Source organism: Vulpes vulpes, unplaced genomic scaffold (assembly GCF_048418805.1).
Source record: "Vulpes vulpes isolate BD-2025 unplaced genomic scaffold, VulVul3 u000000671, whole genome shotgun sequence".
NCBI classification, from domain to species: domain Eukaryota; kingdom Metazoa; phylum Chordata; class Mammalia; order Carnivora; family Canidae; genus Vulpes; species Vulpes vulpes.
This window is the reverse complement of record NW_027325801.1, coordinates 463491-473923: the sequence shown is the minus strand read 5'-3', so window position 1 is coordinate 473923 and position 10433 is coordinate 463491. Positions and strand designations below refer to the sequence as shown.

At 64.9% G+C, this 10433-nt stretch overlaps 2 protein-coding genes across 3 annotated transcripts; both read right to left on the bottom strand.

The window, feature by feature from the left end:
- Positions 1–731: 731 nt before the first annotated feature.
- Positions 732–3907, bottom strand: GPAA1 (glycosylphosphatidylinositol anchor attachment 1). 2 transcript variants are annotated; one of them, XM_072745827.1, is made up of 12 exons: positions 3746–3907; positions 3485–3664; positions 3288–3399; positions 3039–3186; positions 2859–2960; positions 2579–2775; positions 2308–2504; positions 2065–2218; positions 1805–1900; positions 1455–1645; positions 1207–1377; positions 732–1066 (listed from the first exon to the last, which is right to left on the bottom strand). In XM_072745827.1, the coding sequence occupies exons 1-12, from the start codon at positions 3817–3819 to the stop codon at positions 823–825; spliced, it is 1866 nt and encodes a 621-aa protein (XP_072601928.1). In that variant the 5' UTR covers positions 3820–3907; the 3' UTR covers positions 732–822. The 2 variants fall into 2 exon arrangements, with proteins under 2 accessions (XP_072601928.1, XP_072601929.1); XM_072745828.1 differs by lacking the exon at positions 3485–3664.
- An 837-nt stretch (positions 3908–4744) lies between these two features.
- Positions 4745–6692, bottom strand: EXOSC4 (exosome component 4). The gene is made up of 3 exons (XM_025987571.2): positions 6305–6692; positions 5258–5464; positions 4745–5144 (listed from the first exon to the last, which is right to left on the bottom strand). The coding sequence occupies exons 1-3, from the start codon at positions 6473–6475 to the stop codon at positions 4785–4787; spliced, it is 738 nt and encodes a 245-aa protein (XP_025843356.1). The 5' UTR covers positions 6476–6692; the 3' UTR covers positions 4745–4784.
- Positions 6693–10433: the final 3741 nt, after the last annotated feature.

Genomic DNA, 10433 nt, shown 5'->3' with positions numbered 1-10433 from the left:
CTGGGGGTTGAGCTTCCTCGGGCGGCTTCCCGGGCCACAGCGTCCTGGGTGTGTGGGCACTGCCTCGGCGCGGAGGCCTGCGGGAGGCTGACTGGCCTGCTGCCCCATCCGGCGCTGGGTGGCGCTGGGCGGCGCTGGGCTCCCGTGAGCGGACCGGGCCCTGGCATCGCCCAAGAGCTAGTTTGCTTTTCTCTTCCCTCCAGGAAGGACACTAACCTCCCAGTTCCTAGCAGGGGTCCCAGCCCCTGGCCTGTGGGCTCCTACGTGCTGGGCGGGCTCTCGCTGGTCTAGGCTGGTTCAGCTCTGAGGAAGCTGGGCCGGGTGCGCCTCCATCCCCACAGCGCAGGCCTTCTCTGCAGGGCTCCGGCCCCAGCCCCTTTGCCCCTTCACCTCCAGTGCTGAACACAGCAGTGTGGTCCCTGGGTGCCTCAGACCCCGTCAGGCCGCTGCACTTCCCCAGCACCCTGCCTCCCACCGTGACGCTCGTGGGGCTGGGCCCAGGGCAAGTCTGTGTGTGCGGTTTTCCAGACCCCGAACCCAGTGTCCAGCCAAGGCTCTCCTCCGAGGCCAATGTGGCTGGGCCCGCACTGCTGCCAGCAGCAAGTGGACCAGGGCAGTGCCCTCCAGGAAGGAGGACGTGGGAAGGCCAGGCCTAAGGCAGAGCTTCTCAACCCCCCGGGCTGGAGCCCCCCACGGACACCAGACAGTTGGCCAACAGCCCAAACGGCAGCTGAAACAAAACTCCTGTTTATTTCCCAAGGAGACAACATGGGGGTGCTTGGGGAGCTCCACCCAGAGTCTACACTGCAGGGCAGCCACGCATCACTTCCAGAAGAGCACATTCCAGAAAAGCAGCCAGCAGGGGTAGAGGCCCAGAGCCAACAGTGGAAAGAGCATGGCGCCGTAGGTATGGTGTTCCAGCACGCCCTGGGCCACTGCCGCCAGGAACAGCTGCCAGCCCTCGGCCAGCGACAGCGGTGCCTCCTGCAGCTCTCGCCAAAGGAACAGGCTGCCCAGGAGCGTGGCTGCGGGGCTCGTCAGCACCAACAGGGTAGCATAGAGTGGCCTGGGTGGAGAGGCAGTGTCAGGCGGGGCCCCGAGATGGGGGCACCGGGCAAGGGCAGAGTCTGTGGTCAGGAGCAAGGCCCTGGGGCTGCGGGGGGCACCTCCTGTAGGGCAGTGTGATGGGGGCTGAGCAGCACGTACCGGGGCCCACAGGGCTTGGTGAGCGCCGCGGCGGGCACCATGGTGACAGCCAGCAGGAAGCCCAGTGAGAAGTTGGTGAGGGCGATGCAGGCCAACTGTAGTGCCAGGTAGATAATGGCCACTAGCTTCAGTGCCATCCAGCCTCTGTCTGGGGCCCGTGCACTCACCACCCTGCGAGGGAGGGGCTCAGAGGTGCTGCCTATGTGTCCAGCCCCCCCCCCCCCCCCCCCGGCAGCTGAGCTCCTCACCGCTGGGTGCTGTGTGGAAGGGCCAGGCCAGCTGCATAGATGGCCAGCAGGGTCAGCACCACGGCCTCGGCCTCAGCCACGGGGAAGTGCTGGGTGGCCACGTGTTGGCCCAGCACTGGCAGAATGTAGAGGGCCAGGCCCATGGCTTGTGAGATCAGCAAAGGCGCCACAAGCGAGGCCAACCCCACGCTCTGCAAGGGCACACGGACACTGGGGGGATAGGCCCTGGGGCTGGGGGAGCCCCAAGGATCCTCGCCACCACCCCACAATCAACACCGAATCGTGGCAGTAATATAATCGCCCGGAGGCCTGGAAGCCCACCCCCACGGCAGGAGAAGAGGGATCATCACCTGTGCTGGCTGGACGGGAGGACTAGGTCCAGGGCCCCCCCCAGCCTCCTCGGGGCCCACTCCCGCCTCGTGCAACTGCATCCACAGCTCCAGAGCATGGTCTAGTCAAGGACGCTGACGACACCTGTGATGGAATCTGCCCTGGCAGGGGACCCAGGACTCACTCCCACTCCCCCGCTTCAAGGATGGAGGCTTCCCCCAGCCCGGAGCGCAGAGGACCTGATGGCTGGCCACAAACAGACAGTGGGTTCAGAGGATATCTTGAGACCAAGGACTAAGAGCAAGAAGCCGACAGCAGGCATGTAGAGGCCGATGGACACGAAGCGGGAAAGTGCAGGCAGCAGGTAGAAGAAGAAGGACTGGTGCAGGCGCTCCAGGAGGTGGTTGAGTTTGCGGAACACGCCCTCCAGGGCCCTGTGGGTGCAGCAGCATCATGGCCAGCCAGGCCCCCTAGTCTCGCCCCCCCCCCCCAGGCACAGAGGGGGGCACCAGCAGCCACTTACTTGCCCACTGCCACCAAGTCATACTTGTACTGTCGGAAGCTGTTGATGCCGCGGATGGTCAGGGCCTCCACGCGGTAGCGCAGGAACAGGCCGTGAGGGCCGTGGGGGCGGCCAGAGGCCTGCTGCAGAACCATGAGCAGGAGCGTCTGCAGGCCCTGCAGCGGCCCGTCTACTGACGTCCAGTCCTGGGGCTGCAGCTGGAGGGTTTGCGCACAGGGTCAGAGGAGCCTGCGGCAGGCCCCACGCTGCCCGGGCAGGCAACCCTCCTTACCTTGCCCTGCAGGGTACACAGCAGCCCTCCTTTCTGACAGAAAGTCTGGAAGAGGTTGAGCAGATCGAGGTTGGGCAGCTGCCCATTGAGCCCCTCCACAGCCACGTCCAGGCTAGTGACTACATCAGTGCTCAGCTCCAGGGCCACAGCCGCCTGGATCGCCCCAGCCCGGCCCTGCAGAGGGGAGGACTGCATGCCTGTAGGAGCAGGGGAATGAGCTCCTCTGGGGGGCTGGTGAGGGCAGTGACTGAGACAGGGCGGGCAGGGCAGGAGTACCCACCGGTGACGTTGACGTCGTGGTAGGCCTCAAGCCAGGCCTCCGTGCCCAGGAGGTCTTGCTCTGTCACCAGGAAGATGATGTCTTTGGCCCAGTAAATCTGCCCTGGAGGCCAGAAGCCAGGTCAGCAGGAGGGGAGCAGTGACCCCCCCACCCCGCCCAGGCGCAGTCCCCGAGGCTCACCCCGAAAGTGGGCAGCAAGTGCCAGCAGCAGCCCCACAGCCTGGCTGTTGGTGGCGTCGGAGCCACAGGGTACGGTGAGCACCAGGGACTCGGTGCTGGCGGCGCGCGGGGCCCGCAGGATGCCGTACACGTTGGTGCCCGACACCATCTGTGGGCAGATGGGGGGGGTCGGCTCCACCCTGCCCCGACGACCCCGCCCCCCCGGAGGCCCCGGGCGCGTCCCCGTCCCCGTCCCCGTCCCCGCGATACATAGCGCTCGTGGGCCTCGTCGGGGAAGGGCAGCTTCCGGGAGAAGCTCTGCGTGTACACCTCCAGCCCCACGGACCGCATGGCGCGCTCCAGCCAGGCCGCCGGCAGAGCCCTGCGGAGCGGGCGCGCGTCAGCCGAGCTCCGGGCCGAGCAGCCGCCGCGCCCGGCCCCGCCGCCCCGGCCCCGCCGCCGCTCACCCCGCCTTCCTGCGGTGCGCCGCGAAGTCGCGGGCCCAGCCCCGGGCGCGCTCCCCGCCCGCGAACTGCTCCTCCACCATGGTGGAGCCCATGGCGTTCTCCGACATGTAGGTGCGCTGCGTCAGCGGCGGGAAGGCCAGCGCCAGGAACCAGGCGACGCCCGCCGCGTAGCTCAGCGCGCTGCAGGGGGCACCGGGCATCAGCGGGGCCGCCCCGCCCCCCCCGCCCCCCGCCCGGGCCCGCCGCCCCGCCCGCGCTCACCACAGCGGCGCGTTCAGCCGCAGCACCAGGCGGGCGAGGGCGCGCCGGCGCACCGGGTCCGACAGGAGGCCCATGGCGGGCGCCGGCGGCTCCGGGGACCCGGGGACTCGGGGCCGCGCTCGCCGCCCACTCCCGCCGCCGACCCCGCGCGGCGCTCCCGTCCCGCCGAGGCGGCGCGCCGCCCGCACTTCCGGTCCCGAAGGCCCTCGCGCCGCCGCGCATGCCCGGCGCGGGGGCGGGGCCCGGGGCTGGGGGCGGGGCCGCCGGACCGCCTGTGGACCGCTAGGCAAGCTCCCACTTGCAGAATCAGAGACGGGAGGGCTGGGGCCGGCGGGAGGACCGGGGAGCACGGACACCGGGGCCCGGCAGGCTCATTTCTACGGAGGTCAGACCGGCAGTGAGCGCACAAGGGAGCTCAGCGGGAGCCCAGCGCCGAGGGCACCGGGGTCAGATGACCACAGGGAGGAAGGTGCACAGGCTACTCTCGGCCAGAACGGGTCTCAAGACCTGGGGTATGTGGACTAGAAAGTGGGGAATCCTATTCAGATCAGGAGGTGCCCGGGTGAGGGCGCAGGCCGGCGCCGCAGATGTGTCAAGACTCCCCACCCCAGGGGAGAACATTTGTTGTGCTTTCGGAGCCTAAGGCTAGGGAGGCCCAAAGGGCTCCCAGGGTGGAGGGGGCCATGCAGTCCAAGCCATAGTCCAGAGGATGTGGGCTGTGGATGTGCTGGCCAGAGAACTGCCTCCAGTCTCACAGCTTGGCTCGTTATGCCAGGCCCTGCCTCACTGCTCAGCTGCCTGAACCTTTCCTGGCACAACGGCTGTTCATCCGCAGACAGGCTCCCCAACCTTCCTCTTCAGGGTTTGGGTCTTGAAGCTGGAGAAGGTATGTATTTCATGTGCAGGGGATGGGTACGGTTCCTAGTCACCTCCCAGAGCAAGCACCAGGTCAGGATCTGAGGGTGTGCAAGTGCTGTGCGGAAATTAAAGTACAGCAGATTGTGTGTGGGTTTTATTCTGGGCATGGGGGGCCAGATGGTCAGTCCCCCAGCAAAATAGAGGCCTCGCGGACATGCTGCCGAACCACACGGTCCAGCACGGTGTGCACATCACGGGCAGCCCGGGCAGCCGCCTCTAGCACCTGCTCCAGGTGGTCCTCATGTAGCCGAGCATCCATTTCAAGCAGTGCAATCTGGCCTGAGGCCGGCAGCAAGGCCAGGGCCAGCTGGGGGCCACCTGCTGCCTCTTCCACGTGGCTGAGGTCCGCCAGGGCTGTGTTGTCCACAAAGCCAGCTGAGCAGGCACACACAAAGTCCCGCATGGGTATTCCCGCATCCAGCACTGCCAGCGTGGCTGCATTCACACAAGCTGCGTAGGTCCCGCCATCTGCCTGCAGCACCTGCAAAAACCGCCCAGTGGCATCGGTCCATTAGGCTCTTGTCCCCTGACTCCCATCCTTGCTTCCCCTTCCTTCCCCCTCCCTTCCTGGGTTGATGGCTGCTGCTTGCTCACCTGTACATATATATCTATCTGGGAACGTGGGTGCAGCTGTGTAAGGATGGCTGCCTCAAATGTCTGACGTAGGTGCAGGCCCATCTCGCAAGACTTACGGTCCCCATGCGGTCGTCGCTTGCGTTCGCCTGTGCTGAAAGTCGCAGAGCTATACTGACAGTTCACCAGGGCCCTGTCTGGCAGGGCTCGAGCTCGGGAGCCCCGGATCTGGGGGAGGAAGGACACATGAGTCAGGCTCACCCCTCAGCAGCTAACACTACACCTTCCCATCACCCTCCCTCTACTTCCGGCATCTCCATAAGCAAGCAGGAGGACCTCCATCGGAGGGCCAGTTGGCCAGTCTCCAAGTCATCATGTCTGATATTACTTAACAGGCCTCCTTGTTTCCATCCCTGCCTCGGCCCCTGCTAACCCATTCTCCATCCGTGGCCAGAGCAGGTGTGTTCACAAATATCCAGGCTCGGGATGCCTACGTGGCTCAGCAGTTGAGCGGCTGCCTTTGGCTCAGGGTGTGACCCCGGGGTCCTGCAGGGAGCCTGCTTCTCCTTCTGCCTGTGTCTCTGCTTCTCTCTCTCTCACAATCATGAATAAATAAAATCTTAAAAAAAAATATCCCGGTTGATGTCATCTCCTGTACACTTTCGCTGCGTCAATGTCCTGCCGCCTCCTAAAGCTTCCCCATCACCCGTGAAATCCTGAGTCGTGCCCCTGGCCTACAGCGCGGCGGGTTCCTGCCTCCCTAGAGCCCCCCGATCTCGTTCCGAGTTGCTCCCCATCTCCGCGCCCCGCTCCGCGCCCCGGCCACTTCCCCGCTCCGGCGTGGACGCCAGGCAGTAGCAGCAGGTGGGTTTAGCCACAGTCCCTCCGCTCACGGAGTTGACGCTCCGCTCCCGAGAAGTCGAACGCGGAGCCCACGGGCTTCGGAAAGGCAGGGGAGGGGCTGCCCAGGAGAGCAAGGCGGTCGGGGAGGCGTCGCCGGGAGGACGAGGTCAGGCGCCCCAGCGCGGGGGAACCCAAGCCCCGCGCGCCCCGCGCGCGCCCACTCGCCTCGTGCGGCCCGTAGACCACCGCCAGCGCCTTGGTGTTGCCTTGCTCGATGTAGGCCGAGCCGTCGGCCTGCGCGAACACGCCCATCCGCGCCTGGATCTTGCGCAGCTCCCCGGCGCGCCGTCCGTCCACCCGGTAGCCCTGGTCCGACAGGAGCTCCAGGCCCGCCATGCCGCCGGCGGCCGGCCGCGCTTGCGACTCCCGCGAAACTACACTTCCCGGCGGCTCCGACCCCACTTCCGGCTTCCTGGGGCCTACGGCTTCCGGCGGTCCGACCCCCACTTCCGGCCCGAGGAACTACGGTTCCCCCGGGGGCAGGCGGCGCCCGCGGCCGTTTGGGGAACTGTCCCACGGCTGCCCGAGGCGGAGACCGGAAGCGGGGAGACTCGCCGGCCGCGCCCCCTCGGGCTCGTCGCAGGGCGGTCCTGACGCCCCCGGGCCTCCCGGGGTCACGCCGCACGCGCCTGCGTCCCGCCCCGCCCCTGCCCCGCCCCCGCCTGCGCTGCCCGCGCCCCCTGCAGCCCGCTCGGCGCCCCGCGCGCCCCCGCCCCTCCCCGCGCCCCTCCCCGCCCCTCCAGTGCTCCCGTCTGCTCTTCTCCGCTCCCACTAACCGCAGACGGATCGGGAGCACACGCGGTTGTGCAGCGCGTCGCACTGGGAACGCCGGTTATTTTAATGAGAGCAGTTTATACACTTTTATGGTTTTCACTCAAAAAAGACCTTGAGAAATCTGCCCCAATAACCCTGGGGAACGCCCGCTAGTTCCCGGTCGGCCGCTCGGTGCCCGCGGGGTGGACGCGCCCAGATGCCCCCCCGCTGCTGCCCGGGGGCGGGGGCGGGGGCGCGGGCGCGCGGGGCCGGGCTAGAACCCCGCGGGACTCCGAGGAGTGGCCGTCGCGGGCGTCCTCCCCCGTCCTGACTCGTGTTCCGACACCTCCTGGCGGCCCAGCGCCGTGGAACCGCCCCGGCCAAACCCTCCCCATCCCCCCCACCCCGTCCCCGTCCCCGTCCCCGTCCCCGTCCTGGTCCCCGTCCCCCTATCCCCACTCGGTCCCCGTCCTCGTTCCGGTCCCTGTCCCTGTCGTCCCCCTCCCCCAACCCCGTCCCGGTCCCCGTCCCCCCCACCCGTCCCCGTCGTTCCCCTCCCCCCACCCCGTCCCCGTCGTTCCCCACCCCGTCGTCCTGGTCCCCCCTTCACCCCCGTCCACGTCCTGTCCCGGTCCCCATACCAGTCTCCATCCCCTTCCCTGTCCCCAGCCGCCCCGGCGGGACACTCATGCCCCACACCAGCTGCCTTATTCGTCTGCTCTGCTGAGCCCGGGCTTCAGGGGCGAATGTGGGAAGCTGAGCCTACAGGGCTGGGCGTTGGGGAGGTGCGCCCCGGGGCCTGGGGACGTGCACAGGCTGTGTGCCCCCCCTTTCCCGCCAGCTCCCACTGTGCAATAAAACCGACGAATGGGGGATCCCTGGGTGGCGCAGCGGTTTGGCGCCTGCCTTTGGCCCAGGGCGCGATCCTGGAGACCCAGATAGAATCCCAAGTCGGGCTCCCGGTGCATGGAGCCTGCTTCTCCCTCTGCCTGTGTCTCTGCCTCTCTCTCTCTCTCTGTGACTATCATAAAAAAAAAAAAAAAAAAAAAAAAAAACGGCGAATGAAGATACCCTCGCCCTTTCCAGAAAGGGATTGAGTAGGGGTTGCGAGACTTAACCTCGCTGCATTGCCTTAGCGATTTCCAATAACGAAGAATAATCCGTCGTCAAGTCTTGCAGCCCGAGGGTTGCCTGGGCTCCTCAGGTGGTTTGCACTTAGGATCTTTCCCCCCCTCTAGTCCTGCAAGTGGCGACAGGCGAGGCCTCGGGAGCTTCCTGGCACAGCCACCCGTGGCCTCTCCGCGCAGCCCAGTGCTTCCCGGAAGTGTGGCACCAGGGCTCCAAGGTGGCCTCAAAAGACAAGGTGGGCAGGTTCGGTGTTTCGAGGGCTAGCCTTAGAAGTCCTGGAGTGTTATTCCCACCAGACTGTCGGGGTCAAGGTGGGCATGAAGGTTGGCCCGGACTCAAGGGGGGCATGTGGACCCGGCCCCCGGAGAGAAGCGAGATCAGCGTAAGGCCGTAAGAAGCAGGTAGAATGGACACAGCGGAGCAGGTAAGGGCCCGAGTCCTGCAGGCAGTGTCCCCGTCAAGGTACTGGTCTCCTGGATGAACGCGGCACAAGCGCTGGGAGCCAGCCACCGCCCTGGCACGGCGCCCGGTGAGTCGGTGATGGCCACGGCCCTCCGTGCCCGGGCTGCTTGTGCTGGAGTGACGCGGCGTCTTCCCCCGGCGTCTGAGCACATGCCGTGCCCCTTCCCACTGGGTCAAGACGGCAGTGCTTGTCCATCCCTCGATGCGGGTGGAAGCTCCACGGGGGTCCCCACGGGGGTCCTGCCCCAAGTGCACAGCATTGACACGAGCAGCCCAGGACCATCAGTAATGCTGGTCCTGGGCCTAAGGAGCCCAAAGTGGCCAGGGGGGCTGGCCCCTCCAGATCGCTGGAACCCTTGCCGTGTCCATTGCCGGAAGTGCTCCCTCCGCCCCTGGAACTCCGCTCTCCAGCCTCCTAGCACCTCCTCTTTAGGGGCCGTTCCTGCCCCCCTTGACTCTCTGGCCCTGTGTTGTAACCATGGGTAGGTCCAGGTTCGGGTGCCTAACGAATTTGGGAGCGGTGTTTGGGATCCTCAAGACCACTCCTGGATTCAGGGATTTGCGTGGAGGGCCTGTAGAACCTGGCACAGATTGTTGACCTTGTGGCTGAGATTTATAACAGAGGAAGGATAGGAATCAAAATCAGAGGAATAAGGGTCACATGGCAAAGTTAGGGAACCAAGCACAGCTTCCAGAACCCTCTCCACAGGACACACGACATCCGCCCAGCAGCAAGCGCTGACAGCGTGTGTGGAGACTCAGCTCCTCGGCCGCTCGTGGGGCTGGTCACGCAGGCGCCCTCGGTGGGGCACAAACCCCAATTCCAGATGCCCAGGAGGAAGGCGGGAGTTCAGCACAAACCAGGTTTGTCTGCATGGTTTCAGGCTCAGTGCGCCACCCTTAGGGAACACGGGAGCCTTCCCCTAACGGAAACTCCCTACGTGCCTGCTGACCTCCGCGCTCCTCGCCGGCTGCCTTGACTCCTGCGTTGTGCTGTTCCGAAGAATTAGAGGGCAACGCCACATTTCTGGAATGAAATGAGTAGAGTGAGAAAAGAAATCCTAACATGTAACATAAATGTTTAGATTTGACCGGTATCACACACATCACAAAACACAGACCAACAGGATGTCCTGAGTCCTCTTCCCGAAGCATTTCTCCGACACGTTTCCCCTGTGCCTCTTGGATGCACGCTCTGGCGCCTCGCAGGTGACCACGTGTGGGGCGCTGGCCCGCCAGTCCGTGGAGCGCGCGATCTTGATGGGGGTTGTGAATCCGAGCCCCACACTGGGTGCAGGGAGTGCTTAAAATTTTAAAAAAAGATGACAACATTTTTGTGATATCGTCATGTATATACAGAGAGAAGATAATTCAGCGTCTTTTCTAACATGTTTGATTAGAGTGTATTTTTATTATAGTTTAGAAAAGTTGTTTTCAGGTAGTGGCTCCTGCGGGTAGTATCCTGTGAGCTTTTAGAATTGTTAAATTTGAGGGGCGCTCTCCCAAATTTCTCCTACATGTGAGCCCTAAGATTTCTGGGCCTTTGGAGTTTTCTTGTTTGTGACTGAATGACCTTAGATATTTTCTGAATTGACGACACTCATCAGCCAAAGCCATCAGCCCGAGGTGTCCTCACTGGGAGCTGGTGGGAGGCGGGTGTGTCCCTAGAAGCCCTTTCTGCTCCACGTTGACAGCAGTAGCTTAACCACCTCAGCGAGCGGAGTGGCCTGGTTCAGCCCAAGCTGCACGTGGCCCCAGGCCAGCTCCCCCCCCCCCCGCCCCCTGCGCCCCTTCCCCTGTGCCAGGTCTCCCCCGCCGCCACCGTCCGGAGGTACTCATGGTCACCTGGAGGCCTGCTGGGTCGTCCCTGAGCATCTTCCCACCTTAGACCCTTAACGTCATCATACCTGCAGATTCCTTTTGCCGATAAGGTAACATTCACGGCTCTTGG

Bases quoted from the DNA above. Each gene is read 5' to 3' on its own strand.
- GPAA1 (XM_072745827.1), bottom strand. From the start codon at position 3,819: ATGGGCCTCCTGTCGGACCCGGTGCGCCGGCGCGCCCTCGCCCGCCTG. The intron at 2,961-3,038 runs GTGAGCCTCGGG...TCTGGCCTCCAG, and splicing joins ACTTGCTGCCCACTTTCGGG to GGCAGATTTACTGGGCCAAA. The intron at 1,067-1,206 runs GTACGTGCTGCT...CTCTCCACCCAG, and splicing joins ACCAAGCCCTGTGGGCCCCG to GCCACTCTATGCTACCCTGT.
- EXOSC4 (XM_025987571.2), bottom strand. From the start codon at position 6,475: ATGGCGGGCCTGGAGCTCCTGTCGGACCAGGGCTACCGGGTGGACGGA. The intron at 5,465-6,304 runs GCGAGTGGGCGC...TTCCTCCCCCAG, and splicing joins TGGTCTACGGGCCGCACGAG to ATCCGGGGCTCCCGAGCTCG. The intron at 5,145-5,257 runs GTGAGCAAGCAG...CGGTTTTTGCAG, and splicing joins AGATAGATATATATGTACAG to GTGCTGCAGGCAGATGGCGG.